At 48.5% G+C, this 23,707-nt stretch overlaps 2 protein-coding genes across 3 annotated transcripts; one reads left to right on the forward strand and one right to left on the reverse strand.

Annotated features, from left to right (window-relative positions):
- Nucleotides 1-14,205: 14,205 nt before the first annotated feature.
- Nucleotides 14,206-15,775, forward strand: LOC119297475. The gene is made up of 4 exons (XM_037575254.1): nucleotides 14,206-14,338; nucleotides 14,466-14,592; nucleotides 15,113-15,162; nucleotides 15,295-15,775. Exons 1-4 carry the CDS (start codon nucleotides 14,261-14,263, stop codon nucleotides 15,493-15,495), a joined length of 456 nt encoding a protein of 151 aa, XP_037431151.1. The 5' UTR covers nucleotides 14,206-14,260; the 3' UTR covers nucleotides 15,496-15,775.
- A 1,076-nt stretch (nucleotides 15,776-16,851) lies between these two features.
- Nucleotides 16,852-21,205, reverse strand: LOC119301923 (phosphatidylinositol 4-kinase gamma 5-like). Of its 2 annotated transcripts, XM_037578927.1 has the most exons (3): nucleotides 20,940-21,205; nucleotides 17,624-19,425; nucleotides 16,852-17,548 (listed from the first exon to the last, which is right to left on the reverse strand). In XM_037578927.1, exons 2-3 carry the CDS (start codon nucleotides 19,215-19,217, stop codon nucleotides 17,265-17,267), a joined length of 1,878 nt encoding a protein of 625 aa, XP_037434824.1. In that variant the 5' UTR covers nucleotides 19,218-19,425; nucleotides 20,940-21,205; the 3' UTR covers nucleotides 16,852-17,264. The 2 variants fall into 2 exon arrangements, with proteins under 2 accessions (XP_037434824.1, XP_037434823.1); XM_037578926.1 differs by having other exon boundaries at nucleotides 16,852-19,425.
- Between the last annotated feature and the right edge of the window lie 2,502 nt (nucleotides 21,206-23,707).

Consider the following 23,707-nt stretch of genomic DNA (forward strand, 5'->3'; position numbering starts at 1 on the left):
GAGGACTTAAAACGGCAATTGGCCAATCCGCCTGTGCTTGCCGCTCCCATTGATAAGGAACCGTTGCTGCTATATGTTGCTGCTAATGCTCGGGCGGTCAGCGTGGCTATTGTGGTAGAGCGAAAGGAGGCAGGTAAGGAGCATCCGGTTCAACGTCCGGTCTATTATATCAGCGAGGTGCTCATTGAGTCCAAGCAAAGGTATCCGCATTGGCAGAAGCTGGTATATGGAGTTTTTATGGCAAGCCGGAAGCTTAAACAATACTTCCAAGGGCATCCAATTACAGTGGTCAGTTCTGCTCCTTTGGGAGATATCATCCAGAACCGGGAAGCAACTGGCCGGATTGCAAAGTGGGCTATAGAGCTGGGGCCGTGCGGTTTGAAATATGTGCCTCAGACAGCGGTTAAGTCTCAAGCACTTGTTGATTTCATCAACGATTGGACAGAAATGCAAGCACCTGAAGAAAAGCCGGATCATACGTATTGGACCATCCATTTTGACGGATCCAGGCAATTGGAAGGCTCGGGGGCTGGAATCGTATTAACTTCCCCACGAGGTGATAAGTTTTGTTATGTTCTCCGCTTAATATTCCCTTGTACTAACAATGCAGCTGAGTATGAAGCCTTGCTCCATGGTCTCCGGATGGCTAAGGAGATGAATCTAAGTCGAGTTAAGTGCTTCGGTGACTCGGACCTTGTGGCTCAGCAGGTGTCTGGCACTTGGGACTCCAAGGACCCACTCATGGCAGCATATCGTCATGAGGTGGATATTGTTGCAGGTTATTTCAGAGGCTATCAGGTGGACCACATGGACCGGCGGAAAAATGAAGCGGCGGACGCTTTAAGCCGGCTGGGCTCTCAGCGCAAACCGGTCTCGCCCAATGTTTTTCTGGATGTGCTGCACAACCCGTCGGTCAAGATCCCTGGTGAAGAGGATTTAGCTATTCCTGATCCGGAGGCTCAATTGGTGGCAGCTCTTCATGTTATTCCGGATTGGACGCTTCCTTACCTGGCGTACAAGAACCGGGGCGAGTTGCCAGAGGATGAGATTCTGGCCGGCAGATAATCCGGCGATCCAAGTCCATGGCTATCATCAACGGCGAGTTGCATCATTGCAGTGTATCAGGAGCTTTTCAACGCTGAGTGTCTCCTGAAGAAGGCCGTGAAATTTTGCGTGAGATCCATGAAGGAGATTGTGGTCACCACGCCGGGTCAAAGTCTCTGGTGGCTAAAGCGTTTCACCATGGCTTCTATTGGTTAACTGCTCATGCTGATGCGGAGGATCTGGTCAGACGATGTGATGGTTGCCAAAGGTTTTCAAGACGTGCTCATGTACCGGCTCAAGAATTGAGAATGATTCCAATTACTTGGCCGTTTGCAACTTGGGGGCTGGATATGGTTGGGCCTTTCAAAAGGTCCAAAGATAAGAAGACCCACCTCCTGGTGGCGGTTGACAAGTTTACAAAGTGGGTGGAGGCAGAACCTGTTAGCAAGTGTGATACGGCCACGACAGTTCAATTCATTAAAAAAGTGATTTTCCGGTTTGGCTTTCCACACAGTATCATCACAGATAATGGTACCAATTTGTCCAAAGGTGCTATGAAGGAGTTCTGCGAACGGGAGCACATCCGGCTCGACGTTTCATCAGTGGCACATCCACAGTCCAATGGTCAAGCAGAAAGAGCTAATCAAGAGATCTTGAGAGGCATCAAGCCCCGGCTCATGGTTCCTTTGCAGAGAACGTCGGGCTATTGGGTAGAAGAATTACCATCTGTGTTATGGAGCATCAATACAACGCCCAACATATCAACAGGATACACACCGTTCTTCATGGTTTATGGAGCGGAGGCGGTTCTCCCCAGTGATATCCGTCATGATTCACCTCATGTAACGGCTTATATTGAAGCGGACAACGAGACAGCACGACAAGATGCTTTGGACCGGTTGGATGAAGAGCGTGATATCGCAGCCGCCCGATCGGCGATTTACCAGCAGGATCTTCGTCGTTATCACAGTCGTCGGGTCAGAACCAGAACCTTTCAGGAGGGAGATTTGGTGCTTCGGCTCATCCAAGATCAGACTGATATGCATAAGTTATCCCCACCTTGGGAGGGGCCTTTCGTGGTCAGCAAGAATCTTCACAACGGGTCATACTATCTGATCGATATTCGAGAACATAAGGACTCACGTACATCAGAGGAGGAGACCAACAGGCCGTGAAACATAGCTCATCTTCGGCCTTATTATACCTGAGCCATTGGTTCTACTTATGTACATATTACAACGATGTATATATTAACTATAATAAATCGGAACCTCAGCTAAAGCGGGGTATCTGTTCTTTTACATCATGTGTGGTTACACGGAGTTGTTCTAAAGCGGCTTCCGGTTTACCCCTTGAGTTCACTTTGCTAAAAGCATCGTGTTATATCACTTGGAGGATTGGTCGTGTCCGAACCAATACCATGCCTCTTGATAGGCGAGAGCCACCAGATCACTTGGGGACTTGGTCATGTCCGAACCAGTCATGCCTCTTGATCGGCCTAAGGCCACAGAATCACTTGGGGGCTTGGTCGAACCCGAACCATGACCATGCCATTTGGTCGGCATAAATGCCATGGTTTCATTTGGGGACCTGGCTGACTAGAACCATAATTACACCTAACGGGAGCTTGGTCGTGTTTGGCCATGGTAACGCCATTTGATCAGCTTAAATAAACCTTTTTTGGCAAACGGTTTTGTCATTTCTTTTGCTTCACACTTTTCTTTGAAGGGGGGTTTTTTGCTTTTTATTGCGTTTTTTAAACCGACAAAGTTTTTTAACCAATCAATTGACGGAACACAGTTCACGTCAATCCGGAGACTATTTGCCCGGTTTGATCCTTGTTGTTAACATCCTCCTATGGAGTAACACGGTGTTTATTATAACTCGGCACGGTTTACATGGTAAACCAGCGTCATATATATACAGGAGCTGTTATCTCCTCCAACAGTGTGGGTTTGCAAAACTCCGCTTCAAGATTGGCCAAGCCAACTTCACGCTCAACGATGGCAGGTATTATGTATCTCAAAATTTTGATCATAGACTTAAAATTTTGTTTTGGATGTTTTGATTTCATACATGCAGACATCATATTCCGCCTGACGGTACAACCGCGGTGGCAGTTGACGAATTTTTCATTTCAGAAAGTGTTTTGGAAAGTTCATTACCACAGGAAGAACAAATTAGGCACGAAGGCATATCAACATCAAAGGTATCAGCTAGCCTATTACAAGGCAACATGGTGCCCATAATAATATAATTGTTTTTCGCAAAGGAGAGGCAGTTTTAAAACCGGCTTCCGGTTCAAGTTTGGTCACCAGCCTGGCCTGATGGTTGTGGGTCATCCTGCGCCGCTTCAGCCTCCATTTCTCTACCCAGTGGCTGGAAATCCACAGTTGTCCAGTCGATTCCTATTAATGCTTGAAAAACAGCTTCATCATGGATCAGCAATGACGGGTCAATATCGGAAGCGTAAGTATGCTTACAGATTGGAGGGATTAGATTTTCCAATTCATGGATTGGTGCGGCTATTCGCTTGTTCTGGCTGTCATATTGGGCTTGATAATGAGACAAGTCTGCTTCCTCAGCCAATTGACAAGCTAGCGGACGTACCTCCCGGTTTATTGCTCACAGATCCGCTTCACCAAATTCTGACCCGTCTTCCTTCAAGCTGGGATAGCCCTGAGCAGCTTCAAGAGGATCAAAATCCGGCACCCAGGCTTTTGCCCGGATTAGGGCATTGATTGCATCGGTTCAAGTAGCAGATTTCTTTAGCTCTTCAACCCGGGCAGGAAGCACCGACAGTTTCATCAGAGTATCTTGAATCAAAGTGGGCGACGATTTGTTATGAGATGCGGTACAGATGATCCGTTGGGCACCAGTATACAATTGTTCAACCAATGTATAGGCAGCTTTCAGTTTCTTCTGCACATCTGACCCCAAGTGACCAATGCATGTCCCTGAAATACCATAAAGGGTTAATAAATCGGCGACTCTGTAAGGAGGCAGAGCCAATTCAGAAGGCAAAGTGGCTTACCAAAGATAGCAGTAGTCATGGCATGCATGTGCCGCTTTATGCTGGTCAGTTCATCCGCCACTGGTTTTAGTGCAGCCTCGGCATCCTCTGCTCGTTTGATCAAAGCGGACTTTTCAGTGGCCCAATCCGCCCGCTTCTTCTTGAAGCTCTCCTTAAGCTGTTCCATGGCGCTTAAAGCGCTGGCCAATTCCTCTTTTGCTTTGGAGGTTTTAGCCTGTTGGGTTTTCAGGTTTTCTTGGAGATCGGTGACTTGGTTTTCTTTCGTCTTCAGCTCCGCCTGCATGCATACAGATATATGCTTCAACAAATCAGTATAAGGATTCAAGTACCAATCACATAACAAGTTATGCACTTAGTACTTGGGGGCTAATGCATATTCGATCTTCATCTTTCAATTGCTTACAAAGTCCCAAGATCAATACAAGTATTCAACTTGGCACTTGGGGGCTAATGGCTATTTGCTCGTATATATTCTGATGCAGCAATTTCCATTACTTAAAGTACCGGTGTAACTACGTTAAGTTGAACCGGCCCTTGGGGGCTACATCAGCGAATTTCAAAGCATCAAGATTTATATTGGTAAGTCCCGGTTTGAAAGAGTATTACAAACCGGCCCTTGGGGGCTAGGAGAGTCAGCAAAAATGGAAGCATACAAGCAGGAAGGAGCATATGGAAGTTACCTCATATTTCTCTTTCATCATATTAACCAGACCAGCTTCATAGTCGCGACTGGTATACAACTGGTTCAGATAGCCAGAATGGATATCTTGGGCGTTCAGAGCAGCATAAGTCGTCAGATCAGCATTCCACTTGCCTTTGCCAAAGGCAGCAAAATCTTCCTTGGCAGAATGTTTGGATAAAGCGACAGGATTGCTTGGCTCGGTATGGCCAGTGCCAGTAATGACAACCTCATCATCCTGGGTACCGCCGGTTTGCACTGGGGCTGTTGGCTTGTTAGTAGGTTTTGCTGGACCGGTGGAGCTTTCAATCCGGATGGAACCTGTGGGCTGATTGACAGGACATGAGGCGTCAGTAGGTCTCTCTTCAGTAATAAGATCATCGTCCTGCTGCGGTGGATCATTGGGTATATCCTCAGGAATAGCCGCTTCAAGATTGGGTGTCTTGCCTGGTTCAAGAATGACATCTTCTTCGGCCGCTTTGTCTAGGCGGGCCTTCTTGCTTGGCCTAGGTTTGGCCCTGAGGAGAATAACAAAATCAAATACAACATATGTTCTAAGGCGATGTACTGCAAACATCACAATAAGTATAGCTTACCCAAGCACCGTTTTGAGCGGTGGGAGCTGAGTAGCCGACGACTCGCCAGAAGATGAGTGGGAAGTAACCTGGTAATCGGAGTCAGACGGGTTACGAGGTTGACGAAAGCAGCCCGCTTTAGGACAAGCACTGACAAGCAAATTAGAGACCTCTGAATGGCGTTTCCGAACCGGACTGTTCGGTAAACCGGCGGAGGTAACTACCTGGCCGCTGTGTCGGGTGGTGCGACGAGCTTCGTGTTGTTGGGTCTTCATAAAAAGTTTAGGATCCAAATAAGCAAGAGGATGAGAAAATTTAACTTTCCGGTTTGCCTGACGGATTTTTCGTGAAGGCAAAGTTTCTGAATCAGAAGAGAGAATAATTACCTCTGCAACATCCGCGTGGCTGGCTTCGGCATCATCCTGACAAATATCATCATCAATAAGACGCATAAAAAATAAACCAAGTGAGTCAAGCTCTACCTCAAAGTCCGGATTATCCACCTCATCATCAGGGGCCGGATTAGAAGATGCAGTGGTTCTTTTCCTATTGGCAGTCTTCTTCACAGCTTTAGTCTTTTGCCGTGTTGCTCTTTCCGGTTTGTCTGGTTTCTCTGGTTTCTCCTGCGGCAGTTTTTTGCTCCAAAATGGATCATTGCCCTGATTACACAGACACTGATATTAAACAAAGACCAGATATATCGTTAACATATTCAGCAAAAAGAAAAATCAAAGTCTTACAGCTGGCGGTTTGTTGGTGGCACAGAAGGGAAGCAGGCCGTTTCTAGCACAGGCGTGTTCCGGTTCATTCAGCATCTTATTCACAGCTTCTGTGATTTCTTCATCGGTGAGCTGGATTTTGGAATGTCGCAGTGGGTCATCAACACTGCCAGTATACTCGCACATCAAACCAGAGCGCTGACTAAGGGGCAGTATGCTCCATGATATCCAACATCGAGCGAGATCAACCCCTGTTAAACCGTTGGCCATAAAGGCTCTGAGCTTTGACAGTTGAGGAGCATATTTACTTCTCTCCTGTGCAGTCAATCTTTGTGGAAAAGGGTGTGTATTGTTGAGCCGCTCCGGTCGAGAGCCAGGCAAGGGATTCTCACCAGCAGGGGAGGTGTCTTTGCAGTAGAACCATGTCTGATTCCATTCTTTGGGGTGGCTATGCAGTTTGGCGTGAGGGTATGTGACCTCTTTCCTCTTCTGAATCGCCACGCCACCCAACTCCGTATTGGAGTCGTCAGTAAACTCCGTACGACGGTTTAGATGGAAAAGGTCTCTGAACAATTCCACTATGGGCTCCTCTTGAAAGAACGCTTCACAGAGCACTTGGAAGTGACACATATTTGTAACAGAGTTGGGGCCAGTATCTTGTGGATGGAGCTGGAAATCGGCTAAAACATCCCGGTAAAATTTAGAACCGGACGGTTTAAAGCCCCGGGCTAAGTGATCTACGAAAACAACAACCTCTCCTTTTCGAGGTGTGGGAGGGCATTCTTTGCCAGGAGCCCTCCAATGGATGGTATCTTTGCTGCCTAAAGCGCCAATCAGGACTAAATCGTCCAGTTCAGCCTCTGTGACGCGAGAAGGAACCCAATTGCACTCATACACTTGCTTGGCCATGATGGAATCTATAAAGTAGAAGATCCCGGTTCAAAAATGCATTTGATCAAGATACATTAGTATGGGCACTGTTAAACCGGAGACAGAACTATTTGAACCGGAGTTTTTTTTTAAGCAACAAGCATCTGGCGGTTCAATAAGGGGACTAATGGCATATGCCGGTTCGGAAAAAATTTCTATAAGGTTAAACCGCCTGATCTAAGCATTGCGGATGGACAAGTACGCAGAAACAGGTTTCACAAGATTTCCTTATGGCATTGGATCTGAAGCAAGTTCAGAAAAGAGATAAATACTTAGAGGTTCAAAGGAGTAGTACCGAACCAATGAGCAAAACGTTCATATAGATCTATGGTTTTGAGATGCATAAGTGAAGGCGAAGGTCAAACAACTATCATTGCACAGAGTAAAGGTTTGCGGATTCAGCTAAAGATCTATCGTATGAGCAAGAGGTAGAAGATGAACACTGAAGAACTACGAAACCCTAGGTCAGATCTGCGGGGAAAGGATAGAAGATTTACCGAAGCTGAGGAAGATGCGGAAGGTTGTCGCGATGCTCTGGTGCGTTCAGGTTGATGCAGCGGCCAAGGATGAGGCAGAGGTCGACGGCGGCGGCGGAGCTCCGAGGCGGGCGACGCGAGGAAGACGAAGAAGGAACGGAAGGAGAAAAGAAATGACCCTTCGGTCCTATTTATAAGGCGAAAGAACATGAGTCACGCGCGACAATCAAGGGGACACGAAATGGAGTTGTCGCCTCGATTTCCGCCGATCTATTAAACAAAGAAGCATAATGGATAGCTCCATTATGACAGGTGACATCACTCCGGTTTGCAGTAATCAGAGAAAATGACATCATGGCGGTTTACCAATTTAAGAGAAGACGTTGAAGATGAAGTTTTGTTAAAGGATTGATATGAACCCGTTCAAATCAATCTAGGGCCTAATGTTGGGGATATTACTGCTGGGCATAAACCGACCTATCTGGGCCGGGTCAACTTCATCAGTAGTTCTAGAAGTGATAAAGCCCGAGAAGGAAGATGAGGGCCTAAGGCCCGTAGCCGGTTCAAGACTGGTAGCTGTAAACTGGAATTTGTATATAAACTTGTATTGTAAGTTAGGAATAAGGAGAGACCAACCCGGATACGAATATCGACCGGTGTTGGGACTCTGTGAACCGACGGGAGTCACTCGTGTATATAAGGGGATGACCCGACGGCGGTTCAAGGACAACAGACGACAACTCGAGACATAGGCGAAGCTTGTTTGCTCCCTAGTCATCGAAATCCCATCAATTCCAACACAACTAGACGTAGGCTTTTACCTTCATTGAAGGGGCCGAACTAGTATAAACTCTCTTGCGTCCCTGTGTCCGCTTTAACCCCTTCAAGCTAATCCGTCGCGATGGCTCCACGACTAAGTCCTTTCTCTAGGACATCTGCCGTGACAAAACCACGACACGTTTGCCGGAGGAACACTTTGTGTGCTACCAAACGTCACAACGTAACTGGGTGATTATAAAGGTGCTCTACAGGTGTCTCCAAAGGTACATGTTGGGTTGGCCTATTTCGAGATTAGGATTTGTCACTCCGATTGTCAGAGAGGTATCTCTGGGCCCTCTCGGTAATGCACATCACCTAAGCCTTGCAAGCAATGCAACTAATGAGTTAGTTGCGAGATGATGTATTACGGAACGAGTAAAGAGACTTGCCGGCAACGAGATTGAACTAGGTATTGAGATACCGACGATCGAATCTCGGGCAAGTAACATACCGATGACAAAGGGAACAGCGTATGTTGTTATGCGGTCTGACTGATAAAAGATCTTCGTAGAATATGTGGGAGCCAATATGAGCATCCGGGTTCCACTATTGGTTATTGACCGGAGACGTGTCTCGGTCATGTCTACATTGTTCTCGAACCCGTAGGGTCCGCACGCTTAAGGTTTCGATGACAGTTATATTATGAGTTTATTAGTTTTGATGTAACGAAGTTAGTTCGGAGTCCCGGATATGATTACGGACATAACGAGGAGTCTCGAAATGGTCGAGACATAAAGATTGATATATTGGACGACTATCGGACACCGGAAGTGTTCCGGGGAAGTTTCGGATAAAACCGGAGTACCGGGGGGTTACCGGAACCCCCCGGAGGGTTTATGGGCCTCATGGGCCTAAAGTGGAGAAGAGGAGGGGCGGCCAGGGCAGGCCGCGCGCCCCCTCCCCCTCTAGTCCGAATTGGACAAGGAGGGAGGGGCGGCGCGCCCCCCTTTCCTTCCTCTCCTCTCTCCCTTCCTTCCCCCTCTCCTACTTGGACAAGGAAAAGGAGGGAGTCCTACTCCCGGTAGGAGTAGGACTCCTCCCTGGCGCGCCTCATCATGGTCGGCCGCCCCTCCCCCTTGCTCCTTTATATACGGGGGCAGGGGGGCACCTCTAGACACAACAATTGATCCTTGAGATCTCTAAGCCGTGTGCGGTGCCCCCCTCCACCATAATCTTCGATAATATTGTAGCGGTGCTTAGGCGAAGCCCTGCGACGGTAGAACATCAAGATCGTCACCACGCCGTCGTGCTGACGGAACTCTTCCCCGACACTTTGCTGGATCGGAGTCCGGGGATCGTCATCGAGCTGAACGTGTGCTAGAACTCGGAGGCGCCGTAGTTTCGGTGCTTGATCGGTCGGGCCGTGAAGACGTACGACTACATCAACCGCGTTGTTATAACGCTTCCACTTTCAGGTCTACGAGGGTACGTGGACAACACTCTCCCCTCTCGTTGCTATGCATCACCATGATCTTGCGTGTGCGTAGGAAAATTTTTAAAATTACTACGTTCCCCAACACATGTTAGTTCAGTGCCGATGCAGCCATCGAGTTCATGCTCATGTGGCCGAGAGAGTCGCCATAGCCGGCTGACCGGGTTCAGGCTCTGACAGGCGCAGCAAAGGGAGAATAACTATCAGGACACTTCCAAGTAGGGACACGCATGCTAACAGGCTCCACACCCAGCGCACGATAATCTCGGGCCAGCATGCGCTAACCCTCGCTTGATCCAACGCGCCCATTGTTAATTCGGCCAGCACGATGGTGCATGGACAGATCTTTGACCGGGGGATACCTAGAGTAGCTGAGAGAGAAACAAACGGACGATTAGGGCATAATTTACTGCCTACTAGGCCAAGAATCTTGACTGTTAAGTAACATGGCCCCTGCCTGGGTAACTACAAAGCTTTACGTTAGTTTTAGTAGTTAATCAGGCACGCACTCTACTCTAATCAATCAGCGTCGCCACCGGAACATGCAGATGCAGATCGCGCTGCAAGAAAAATATGTCCATGGCCGAGCAATGATCTCAACCAGTGGAACCCGAGCACGACAAATCGTAGTTTCTTCTCGAAATGTTGTGGTTCGGAGATACGGAGTATGTTTTGTTTGAATCCGATCACGCTCCATGAATACACGATGAGGCGTTGCAACTTTGCAAGTACTGAGATCCGCCTCATGTCCCATGGGTTTGTCGCTAAGAAAAAGAATATACTCCACCCGATAATTGTTAAGATTTTGCTTTCAAGAAATATGAATGAGGAACCTATTTATCTTTTTAATAAGTTGGCCGTATGCATCGTCCTGATGCAGAGGCCGGGGAGTCCCTCTTTTTGAAAAAAAAAGAAATATGAATGGGAGTAGATGAAGGGGCATGTTCATGCCAATAATTAATTGTCAAGCATTATCCAAATACATACATTTTTTGTCCATAATACTAATACACAATTAGTAGCGCACATTGCCACCGAACGCCGCCCCGGTACGTCCAACTCCCCTGGATATACACCTCGTGGTCTATGTGTTCGACAAAATGTCTGAGCAGGTTTTGTATTCTTTTGTTCATTTCTAGGTCACCGATGGATTCTCACGGAAAGACGGCTATGGAAACAAGGACCTTGACGAATTCATATTCAACAAGTTCATCGATTCGTCGGATTTAGACGACGAAGATGTTGAAATGATGATGATGAGCATCCAAAAGGAAATGAAGAAGGTAGAGGAGCACATACTATACTCCCCAGGATAGGATTGCCGGTGCATGACTTATGTACAAGGACTACTTCAAATTAAATGGAACCAACATACCATGAAGGCTTCTTTCAACGTCCCTTCCAGATGAGCAGAGGTTAGTTCTTGTGCGTAGCGACTGCTATGAAGAAGCTTGTTGACAACTTCAAGTTAGGAAGGGTTGTTGCGGACAACTTTCTTTCTCTCCTCTACAGAAATGCACGGCTGCTCTCAAGATGCTTGCTTATCTAAGGCTGCAGATGCAATTGGTACTGAAATCTGGATGGGAGAGACCATGACTCTGAACACTACAGTGCAATTTGCATGCACTATGGTGAAGGTGTTTGGACCAGAGCATCTGAGAGAGCCAACTATGGAGGACAAAGAAAAAATGTTGGCAATTGAAGCATCAAGAGGATTCCCGAGTATGTTGGCTTCATTTGATTGCATGCACTCAGGGCCGGCCCTGGGGAGGGGCAGGGGGGCAGCCGCCCCGGGCCCCCAAAATCGAGGGGCCCCCTCCCAGGGTACGCAGGTTTGTGATAGGCCATAGCAGCAGTACGTACGTTTTCCTACGCATGTTTTGCTGTTTCCTTTTTTTGTGGAGAAACTTTTGCTGTTTCCTTGGATCAGACATCAGGCCCCGTAGAGCAGCGGGATATACTGGGCCTGGCCCTGCACACGGACGGCCTGACGATCGTTCCCTAAAATCCTCCCAGCGTAGAACGCCGTCTGTTCCCTAATCGCCGCAAAGCCATCGCCGGCAGATCCCAAAGGGCAGCGACGGAGGAGGAGCACGCCCTACCAGTAGGCTTGCCTTCAGGTTCTGGTAAGGATCGTTTGGCATCCTTTTGATCGAATCCTGTAGGGTTATATGGATTTTGAGATTTATACTTTTCCTTACCACCGGCTGAAAAACCTGTAGTCACTATGAGGATCTTCGCTTTGCATCCCAAAAATAGGAGCCATGGTACTGTTGTTTGATTGCGAAAATTAGGAGCATGGGATGAGTCTATTGAAGTGGGATTAACCACTAAGTTGTGTCGACCTCGTTTGCTTAACTGGGTAATCAATTCTTTCATTCTGTTGCGATGCTGCAAAGGCATTATCTGAAAGGCATTCATATGATTCTTCTCCATAGAAAAAATCATCTTAGATCTTGAGGATCAAAGTTTACATCATATTTTTGGATCTGCATGCAAGTAATATAGTGAATTTATTGAATTTCCTATTCAATGATTTTTCTCATATAGTTAATGAAATTTGACTCGCGGGCCTCATTATATGTACCAGATGGTTTTAATGCTTCATCAAAAAGCAAAAAAAAATATCAAGAAAAACATGAATAAGGAGGCACAGGATGCGTTGAAGCTTGCCAAGGTATGCATTGCTGCCTTATTTGATTGTTTTTGTCATACTGTAAGAAGCATATGCATCCTTAAGATAGATATATACATATTCACGTAAACCGATGTAAATGTCCCAAGTGAGATTCATAGTAAGGGCCCCATGTTCTAGCTCCGCCCCGGGCCCCCGAAATCTCCGGACCGGCCCTGCATGCACTGGCAATGAAAAAGCTCCCCAAAAGTTTGTGTGGGTTGTATCAAGGTCACGTCAAAAAAACCACCAATATACCTAAAGCAGTGGCATCAAAGGACTTGTAGAATTGGCATGCTTACTTTGGCACGCCTGGTTCATGCAATGCCATCAATATGCTCCAACGATTTCCTTTGTTCAATAGACTTTGTGATGGTGAAGCTTCGCCGTGCAACTACACCCTCAACGGGCACAACTACATGGGGTACTACCTTGTCGATAGTATCTATCCTGAATGGACGGCGTTTGTGAAGACCCTATCCGATCCTATGAAAACAAACAAAGGCACTTTGCAACAACACAAGAGACAACTAGGAAGCATGTGGAGAGGGCATCTGGAGTGCCCAAGCTCGTTGGGGTTGTTTGTGGAGCTACAATGATGTGCGAAGCAGAGACACTTTGGCAACTCATGACATGTTACATGATAATGCACAACATGATTGTGGAGGATGAGGGTGAAGGGATAGCCCGCACACATGATTTTAAGAATCCCGGTGTTCAGGTCCGCCTCCCGGAACAAGAGGCGAAGTATATTGCCAACTTTCTAAAGATGCATCGACAACAACAATATCAACAGATGCATATGCAACTTCTGAATGATTTTCTGAGTATGTGTGGATCATCCACGCTAAAAATGAGCAAACTTTGCTTTTGATTTTACAATTATGCACTAGAGCCATTCTCATCTTTGCACTGTTTCGATTATGTATTCTTAAGTATTGTATTTTTATGCAACATCCATTGTTTGGCCGCGATGATCGACATGCAAGTGTTTGCATGTATTTGATGTTTCAAAATTAAGGAATTGTGGATGGGTCATTTGAAGACCGGACGGTCACTGTCCATGGACACGTACTTCACAGATGTGATCTAAATGCTTTTATATTTTTTTTACACTCTATCGCTGAAACTACTGAATGCGAACGTACGTTGGGTGCCTAGTAGCACGCGAGACGTCTGATTCGAAGGAATCCGATACCGCAGCTAGCGATCTCCCTACAAGCACCAAAACAGCACCATGGGGAGCCGGATCCCACGCACGATTGTTTTCCCACCCACACCCCACGCACGCACGCACGCAAGCTCCTTCGATCCGAGGACACCACCAGCAGCACCGCAGAAGCACGCCTCGCCGTGGCGCGCGCGCGCGCATGGCGGCGCATTCCCAGGGACAGAAAAGAACAAGCCCCCCGCCTTCCAATTCCGCCCGCGTCGGCCGCGCCGAGGCGGCGGGGGAGGCACGTACCCCCCAACCCTGTCTGCATGGCCGGTGCGTGCGTGCGTGCGCGCACCGGAGATCGCCCGAGGTTCTCTGTACTGTACTACGTCCTCCATGGCCGGGACCAGGGCATCGGTGCCTGCGCGCGCGCGCGGGCGACAGGCCGCGGATTAAGAAACGGGAAAGCGCACACAGCAGCAGTTTGATATTGGGCGCGTCAGACGGTGCCGGGTTTGAATATGCAGCAGCTCCCTTTGACCAGCATCGCTAGCTGTGTGCGGTGGAGCTGAGCTGAGCTGATCGGTGTGGCGTGGATGGATCTAATCTGCCTCCTTGGTATATAAAACCCCTGCACTGTCACCTAAACCTCTCCTTTCCCCTCTGCTCGTCCGGCTCAGAGGTGCCAGCAGGTAGCTCCTTGTTGCCAAGTAGAGGAGACCATGAGGCGCGCAGGGAGCCTTCTTCTCCTGCTGCTTCTGCTCTCCCTGTCTGCCTCCACCGCCGAAGCACACAACAAGGTCGGTAAACAATTTCGCAGTAACTTCTTGTTCACGCCTTCACGGTACACTCACACTGCGTGCAAGTGGCAGTGCCAGCAATGGCGGAGGAGTGCTGATATCTTGCTTCTCGATCGTGAAAATGCAGGAGAGCTCGGGCGACAACGCGGTGCCCTTGACCGGCCGGAGATGGCACCTGAGAGGACGGAGGGCAATGGCGGCCCGAGGGCATGGAGCAGCGGGGAGGGATGAGGCCGTGGGCGCCAGCAACACAGGTGCAAACCCTGCCCGTGCCCGCGGAGGGAAGAAAAGCGTAGAGGTTACCGTTGTCGGGTTAGGCGGTGAGAGCGCCGGGCCAAGGAGGAGTGGCGGCGGCAGGCGCGAGTTTGACGGCCAAGTGCCGCTCCATTCCGATTACCGCACTCCCAGGGTTCATCCGCCGAAGAATAACTGAGGCACGGCAAAAGGCAAAGGCTTCTTCTTGCTTCTTGCCACTGATTGATGATTACTGCTAGTGGTACAGTAGTAGTAGCTCTGTTTTTAATCATGAAGTAAAATTATAGTGGTAGTGCAGTGCTCCGCGTCTGTTAAATAAGCTAGTGCTCTTTGCTTGTACTGTAGAGATTCTTGTCAAATCTACCACCCCATCACCCAAACTTGAGCCTGTAATTAGTGTGCTGCAAATGGGTCGCGTAGAGAAGGGCAATCAATTAGCTGTACTGATTTTATTTTGTCTGGCAGCAAACCACTGGACCCTGAATGATGGGCTGATACGTGCCATTTCTGTTGTTGCAGGAGCAAGTCAAGAAGCAGATCAGGCGTCTGCTGAATTTGTACATGATGAGGCAAGTTCAGCAGCCGCACGCTTTACATGATTCAGCATTACAGGCATTATTTGCACGTCACACTGGCCACATCACAGTCGACACACAACTTCAGTTCCTGCCATGTGCTGACGGCTGCGGTTTCATTTCCAGGGTAAACGGAGCAAGAGGCCAGCTGCTCGGCCCATGCTTCAGGGAGCAAGCGGCCATCGACATCGTCACCACGGCGGCGACGCGGCCGCCATGGCGTCCGACGTGCTGAGGATGGACTACTCCGTCTCCGTGGACGTCCACAGCCGGCGGCCCATCAACAACGACGCTCCGTTGGATGAGCTCATGGAGAAGAGGCCCTAGCTAGCTGCCGGTCCACACAAGAGAGAAGATGCGGCTCCTAACGACATAGATACAGATAGCGTTAGGCTAGCTAGCACATGGTTAGCTTGGCTAGGTAGGGAGGGACCCTCCGGGCCGCACGTGGAGCCCATTTCTGAACCTCGACCGATCAATGGAACTGATCGATCGAGGTGAGTTGGATGGGCAGTTTTGGTTGCGCCGTGCTTGGAGGGGTAGTGGCGCCTGTAATCCGTCTGTCAGCAGCTTCATCTCTGAAGCTGCAGAAAACAGAGCTCATGATTTTCAGCATGTGGCTGTGGCAAGCAGTATGTCCTCTCGTCGCCGTAAAGAAATGCTTTGCGGGTTCAGAGTTGAGACCAAGGTGGTCAGCCCATCGTAGCCGTTACACGTCTCAGAGCCCCGATCATCATAGTTGCTTCCATCTCAGGGCTCAGATCCTTCCAGACCCAATGAAAAGTGCCTGCCTGCCTTGCCTTGCCGTAGCAGCCAGCCTGCGTGCCCGCATCCGCGCTCTCGGCCGGCCAATGGCAGCCGTGGCGAACTGGACCACGCAAACTCCCCATGCCGCCGCCGCGCCGTGATAACGACAGGGCCGGCCAATAATAGAGGAGCTTGACGATCAGAGTTCACGGTCGCACGGCGCGGCGGCGAAGCATTGGGAGGCAGCCACATCAGGGCGGTGAGAGCGAGACGCCGAGACACCTGTTGCTGTTATCCTGCACCTGGACCGAGCGACGGACGTCGTCTTCTGCACGACTGCACCCACGACCGTCCTCGCTTGAAGTTTTCTGATCTACTAATACGTGATGGGCTTGGACTTCTTCGGTGCAGTTTTCATCTGTAGTTCACAGCCCAGATGCAGGAAAGGGACCTCCACTGAGGACGATGGTCTCACTCTGGCGTGTGATGCGGACCGGCCACCTAACCTGACGGCAAAAGAAGGGCTCGGAGAAGTCACTTCAGGTGTAGAAAACACCAGACTGACGACACTCCCCAGGGTCCAGTCCAAACCTCCCAGGTGCATACGTCGCGGGCAGAGGGCGGGTCAATAGATCTGTGCTTCCGTCACCAGACATGTCGACATCTGGTCATCTGGACACTGGAGGGAAGTCGTCAGTCCGCACTGACGGTGGAACCAGCGGAGCCAACCCGCGAGTTTCTACGGCACATGGAGGGCCCTTTTGACACCACCCGAACCAAGCTCCAGATCATTCGCTTGTATCACATCAACATACTATCCCATGTTCTCTCAACAACTCACGCATCAAAAGCGCCAAAGCAGAGAAGTAGACACATAAACAGATGATAGATAATTAGATATATATACGTGCACATGCGTGTCAACATCCAGGTGCATATTCATAATACTATATTATTATTATGGTAAGCGTCTCGGAAATGGTACAGTGGCGAAGCCGAAACAGCGGCGGCGCCGACAACACTCAACACGACCACCACCGGGCACCACCAGCCGTGATGGCGCCCGGCGTTGCGAGGTAGGAGTAGGAGTACTTGGTATATATACAGACGAAAGAAAGAACAAACCATTCCATATGTCAAAAGCTAAAGCTATGCACAGACACGAAGACACACTCTGCGGGGAAGATCAAATGCCAACGGGGACGGTCTTTATTTTTATCGAACCACCTCTAATCTTCTCCTCTCCACGATCCGTAGTCCAAACACACACCTACAGGCGCGTAGGGCTGCTTCCGTTCCGGCGGCCGCGAAGAAAACACCTGCACACCTGGGTTGCATCTACATTACCTTCAAAACTGGCAAGAAGTTCCCAGCCTCTGCAGTGGGCGCGGGCCGGAGCCAGCCGCGTGCTTCCGTGCTCGGAAGGCGCTCGGGAGGAGCTCCTGGAACTTGTCGAGGAACGCGGTCCACTCCTCGGAGCCCATGTCCGACAGCTTCACAAAACTGGCGCTGGGAGGGAGCATCTCGTTCGCGCTCCTGCTTCCAGACTGATACATACTACCTTCGCCACTATAGTTAGTTTTAGCAGCCACCTTGCTCTTCGTCTTCGGAATGCCTCCGCGGTAGGGTTTAGCTTTCCCATGGAAACCAAACCCCTTCAGCGACGCGGACAGCTTTGAGACAGGAGGGACCAGCTTAGGAAACATACCGTTCAAGGGGTCAGAGTCATCCTTGACCATCTCCTTGTCATCATCCTCCTCCTCGTCACACTCGGCTAGCTTTGACAGTGGATTCCTGTGGCTTGCCTTCATGGGACCAAACCTGCTGAATGAGGGTGATTCAAATGCATCTGAATCATCCTCGCCGTCAAGAGAGAACTGGGTGAAGTCATCATCGTCGTCTTCAACTCCGGCTTCTGGAAGAAATAGCTCTCTGTCCTCGACCCACTTCCTTGCCTCCATGCAAAGAAGCTCAAGCTCACTTGGCTCTTCTTCTTTCCCAGTAAACTGCCTGCTCATCATCTCTCCTATTTCGGACAAGCAGAGGCCAAATGCTGCACCTTCCTTGAGAAATATTGTTGACAGCACCAGCACCCGCAGACATGCCTTGCGGATCATGGGAAGCTCCATGCGCAGCATGTCAGCATCTTTTACAGGATCCAAATTTGCAATGTATTCAAGTTCCTCCTCAGAGAAAGGGATGGATGCTTGCGGCCAGTGAATCCATTCAAAGTAAGGGTCCTCTAGACATTCGGGCAGACAAAGACCATGGTCGATAGGAATGAGTTCGGTCTGCACTCCAAAGTTGTCAGACCCAGGACCAACTTTCCTGACCAGAAGATTGCCCGAATGCCTGTCCGTGTTGAAGATTCTGATGTCAAGAATGCCGATCCTGTGCACAGCAGATACAGGGAAGCTTGATGTCCCATGGTCGCTGGCATCAAAATCATGAGGGATGAACTGCTGCAATGATGCAATCTTGCTCACAGGCTGTGAATTGTTGTGGAACACCTTATGATTGCAGCCAACAGTGGCATTCACATTGAACACAGTGTGTGTGATCTTGACCAGCATGGTTGGAGGAACTTTTGCAAAGTTGCCATGGTCAAGGAGGTAAGCAGCAACCTCTCTGAACCCTGTCTCACCAACTCGTACAGACCTTTTGAGACCTGGCTGTCCAAGGGTCTTCCCTACAAAGCCTTTAGGATTATTTGGAGCAAATGGTTCCTCGTCGGTTGGCTTTACAATTGCAACATGTTCACCCCAAATGTTATCGAAGTAGTAGGCACCACCCATCCCACTGTTAACAGCTACTGGGTCAACATCATTCCTTATGGCTTTGACAATATCCTTAGCAAGCTGTTTCATCTCAGGGGAAGGGCTTGAACATCCAAGGATAGCAATGGGTCCACTACGGTCTCGCTGTTGCACGCCGCTTCCATTAGGAGAGAGACAAGGTGTTGAGCTGCTCCGGTGCATCTGATTCCTTGTGAGGAGCAACGGCGAGTCATTGCGGACATTGCTGAGATCATTGTTCAGAACAAGATCACCAAAGGTCAGTGAGCTCTCCTCTGTGGAAACATTCAAAGCTATCTGCAGTTTTTTTTTCACAGATTGTGCATTTTCTCCCCTCTCCAGTTCAATGCCCAGGACAGAACCATTATCAGTTTGAACAAAAACTCTCTTCCAGCTCAATGGTCTCCCCTCAGTTTTGCTACTTGCAGGATATTCACTGCTGAAACTCCGATCCAGGACTGCAACAGCCATCTGTGTCTGAACAGGACAGTCCAAGTCCCTGGACATAGAATGGCTGAGCTGCCTGTCTGCCTTTATCTGCTTCCACCTCTCCTGTAGCCCACCAGAGAAGCAAGAAAACTTGTAGCAAGGGGAAGAAAGAAGACTTCAAACTGATCACTGCAGAGCAATCAATAGTAGGCCATAGATGAAGATGTATGCACACCCTCTTGCATCAACTGAAAGCACTTTATCTCACAGTTCAGTGGTAGATACCCTGCATAAGAAAGAAAAAATGAACCATGAATAACGTAGGTTTTGCGCAAGATAAGCTTTCTAGATATAAATTTTTAGACATGTAGAACCAGGAAAAATTTTGGAAGTATGGCAGACATATATCCTGGTGAGAAGGACGCAGAAGCAAAACAGAAGGACATGTTATTATACGGTAATGGCACGAGTTTCTGCAAATTTTCGAGTTAAACAGTCTGGCACACCAGGAAATAGACTCAAGTTGCTGCCACAAAACAAAGCCTCTTGGGATCTTCTTGTTTGCTCATTTCAGTATTTCTGTTTTCTTAGTAAGTCTTGTACCATAGCAAGCAATAGACGATAGCATGGCTTCATAAAATTCTTAATAATACTAACATAATACAGCCAGGGCAGTTGTTAAGCATATTAAAGTTAAAATACACTTGACAATTCTTCCACCCTTACATCTAGATTCCACATCTTCACTTAATCAACAACCATAAACCCCAGACAGGAATAAGTATATTTCGGTCCCATGGTGATAGTAGGCTTTAGATCTTTAACTTCATTCATACAGTATCATCATTTGATACAAATATCTAGAATTTCAGACATAAGCATGCATACAACTCACAAATAGAAGGCTAGCTCCCACTCTTGGCAGGAACAGAACAATCAAAACTGCAAACAGCTTCTCATAACAACAAATAATCCTTATGATCATGATTCATGACTGTATATGATAAACTTTTTTTTAGTTCATATAAGAGAAGATATCGCCTTATCATGAACTAATAAAAAAATCGTAAGGATCACTCAAATAGCAGAGAAACAGTAGTAGATCTGCAGGCAGTGGTTGAGAGCAAGTAGTCGTTCCTAAACTGATCTCAGTAGGTATAGTTCACTAGCCATAGGTAGATCTAAAATTTCAGAGTTTCATTACTGAACTCACAAATATCCATCACCAAAACATACACAGCAAAACAATCGGTCGTACCCAGATTAAAACAAGTTAGTCCGAATTATTCAGATCGCCTAGATGGTTTCACAATACTACTAGCGAAACGACAAAGCAGGAGCTCGGATAAAACCTCGCAGTAGCGCATCCCACACTCACTCCTAATGATTTGACACGATAAAATTCGTGAGTAAACAGCTTAAACATACGAACCCGCGCATGGATCCTGCGTGTTCCCGATCGATTAGACAAAAACCCCAAAATCCCACACATTTCGACTGAACAAAACCAACAAAAGTAACAGAGGACGCAGCACCACGCACGCATCGCAAGCATTCTCAAATCCCCCACAGCTCAGACCCTAAGAGACTGAAACCCTCGGACGACGTTTCGAGAAATCGCGCGCCAAACCGCACACGGGAGCAAAACAAGGCGAAATCTCTAGCCGATGCGCATTTCCGCAGGAGCGGCACGCACAGCTCCGGTTCGCCCGAGAGGCATCTCGAGCCCGCACTATCCCCGTCGGACTACAGCGTCCATCCCACCACTGTCCCAGCGCGAGGCGAGGTTGCAGGACTCACCGGCGGGACGGCGGATCTGGGCGCTCGAAGGCGGGGGACGGGACGGAGCGACGCCGCCGCCTCCTCCTCCTCGGGCGGCCGGACCAGTCGCCGGCGCAGATCCGACGGCGGGCGGCAGCGCCGTACGGCCTCCTCCTCCTCCTCCCCGCGGTGGCGCGATTCCTTTGTCCTTTTCCGGTATAATTATTTTTTCCTCCTCCTCCTCCGCCTTGCTCAGTGGGTGAGGGTGTGGCTTAACTCGAGGTAGACCAGAGGGACGGGTTAATCTAATACTCCCGTGGTTAAGCCGACCCCTTCGCGCCTCTCTTATAGCCGGCCGGTTTTGCGATTTGGCCCCTCCAGAATGGAGATATTTCCTGGGATGGCGCTCCTGGGGGGCTTGCCTCCTGGGATCACGACAAGAAATTTTGCCACTTGCACATTGTTGTACTACGTCGTCGCTTTGGATCGTTCAGGGGGTGACAGAGGCCTGTGATGTATCGTATTTATTATGAGTTTGTTGGGAGTGTGTATGCGCTGGCTCGTGTGATCGTCTGAACTACGACCCAATTTTGTGTATTGTGTCATAAATTTTTATGTGTGGGTTGTATTTTTTAAAATAATTTTATTCTTTCTGGCAATATTATTTGAACAGTATGATGCATCCGTCAACTATAAGATGTTTGGAATGACTTCATCAATCTTAAAATCTGATGGCCTGGTCTCTTAAAGATACTCATGTGGGTAAGGTGTGCATGTATGCATGTTAATAAGTGTGCGTTTGTGTATGTGAGCATATGTGTCTATGTGTTTTTGTAATTAAAAAATAGTGTGTTATAGAACGGTACAACCTACAAGTATTTTGTCGACATGTTAGAATTATACACACCAATTAATTGAGTGTATTATTTTGATGCTTCTTTTATTCCATTTCTGAGGTAAGCATGTCTATACTTTTGATAAGTTAAGTTTAATGGATAGTGCGGTTCTTCAGATTGAGTACCGCAGCATCATAAAAGTCTATATTATGTTTTACGACCCTCAATTTTATTGATTTTATTGAGAATGACAGGCGGAACTACAAACGCCAATGTATTTATGTACCACATTCCTTCGAGATGGTCTGTGAATATGCATTTCCATCAAGTCATTGCCATGTTTATGTGTTGCTTCTAGCTTGGTCTCTTTCTAAAAATCAATTTATTAAACTTAATTTAAAATAAATTGAGTTGGTTCAGCCTTTTTCGGCGTGGGATTAACTATCTTTTTGAAAGTTTATAATTAAACTGTATTAACCAAACCATGTGCTGGTATCCATTCCCATCCATAGATACGTGCTAGTGCAACATGGCTGTCAACCGTGATAAAACTGGACTTCTTCCATGGGAATATGTTCACCCACCATACATACATGACGTGTGCTGTTTTTGTTAATTAATCACAACAAGTGCAGGGAACATTTTCCAATTACTGCCCCTGCTCCTCTCTTCTGGGCAAAGATTATACCCTGTATAATTATAAAACGCTTAAAACAAGAGCAAGCCGTGGTATTACCCAAAACTGGAGAAGTGGGCATCGCCAAGTGCGTGTCCGCAAAAAGAGGGTCGCATACGTCCTTTTTTGCAAAAAGAGCTCCCGATACTTTCCTCGGGTTCCCGGTCCGGCAAAGAATATTTCACGGGCCGAGAGGGGCAAAACGGGAAGACGCGGAGGAAAGCGACAGGGGGGGATTGATTAGCGAGCCGTCACGTCGTGCGAGTCTGTTGCTTCGGGATCGGAAGAAGCCTCTAGAACGGCACGGCAGGTCCGGTCCGCGCACATGGCACCACCCCCGGCGCTCTGTTCTGACCGGGCCGGCCCGATGCCCGGGCACCACCTGGCGCGGCGCGACTGGAGGCGGTGAGCGCACCGCGGGCGTGGCCGTGGGGGTGGGGCCGGGGGCTGGGCCCCGCGTGGAAGCGGGCGTGGTTGGCGTGCTCCGCTCACCCGCGGTGCGCGTTGGCTGCTGTAGGCTGTAGGGGGTGGGTTCGGACTTCGGACCGGTGTGATGAGCGGGTGGAGTCGCTCGCGTGCGTGGTGGCGCGCCCGCGCGAGTCGCGACGCTGCCGGCGCGGGGTGCGGCAGCGCGGCGGTGGCGCGGGATCGTGGCCCGTAGGGGTGGGAGGCAGGCGAATCTCTGGTGAGCCCCTCCCGGTACGTGGAGCAGCGCGGCATGCGACGGCAGCTTCCTCCTGTCTCACGACGATTATTTGTCTTCTGCTACTATCTCTCGAAAAAATGTTCTGAAGTTTGCAATTACTAGTAAGCGTGCACGTGCAATACACGTCTCAATCAAAGCACCACATGAAACTAATATGCATATTGAATTCTGAATCCATATTCTAGAAATTTAATAAAACACAATGATTATACTGTCTGATGATCCCTGACTGTCTAAAGGTCATATAGTAAAGAAATTTAATACAAAGCCCATCAATGCTTGAAGAGTCGCAAGCTTGAGTAGTCTGTCAGTTTTTAGGAACATTTTTGCCCCCTTTATGAGTTTCTCTCATCTCCTGGAGTGCAATATTCATTAACAAATAATGAAGGAAAATTAAGATTTTTTTTGTATGACATGGATGGCATGCAAGCGGCAAGCCACACTTTCTCTAAGTTAACCTTAGTTCTGGCGAGAGTAACCATGAATGAAACTTGTCCTATCAACATACAGTTTATTGCATAATAAAAGGAAAATATACTATATCTTTATTTTCTTGACCCATGCTTTTATTACTCTCTATTACTAAATC

Source organism: Triticum dicoccoides, chromosome 5A (genome assembly GCF_002162155.2).
Source record: "Triticum dicoccoides isolate Atlit2015 ecotype Zavitan chromosome 5A, WEW_v2.0, whole genome shotgun sequence".
NCBI classification, from domain to species: domain Eukaryota; kingdom Viridiplantae; phylum Streptophyta; class Magnoliopsida; order Poales; family Poaceae; genus Triticum; species Triticum dicoccoides.

What these genes read in the sequence shown, in the direction of transcription:
- LOC119297475 (XM_037575254.1), top strand. Translation starts at nt 14,261, where the DNA reads ATGAGGCGCGCAGGGAGCCTTCTTCTCCTGCTGCTTCTGCTCTCCCTG. An exon ending in CCGCCGAAGCACACAACAAG is followed by an intron (nt 14,339 to 14,465) that starts GTCGGTAAACAA and finishes GTGAAAATGCAG; the next exon opens with GAGAGCTCGGGCGACAACGC. An exon ending in CGTGGGCGCCAGCAACACAG is followed by an intron (nt 14,593 to 15,112) that starts GTGCAAACCCTG and finishes CTGTTGTTGCAG; the next exon opens with GAGCAAGTCAAGAAGCAGAT.
- LOC119301923 (XM_037578926.1), bottom strand. Translation starts at nt 19,217, where the DNA reads ATGTCCAGGGACTTGGACTGTCCTGTTCAGACACAGATGGCTGTTGCA.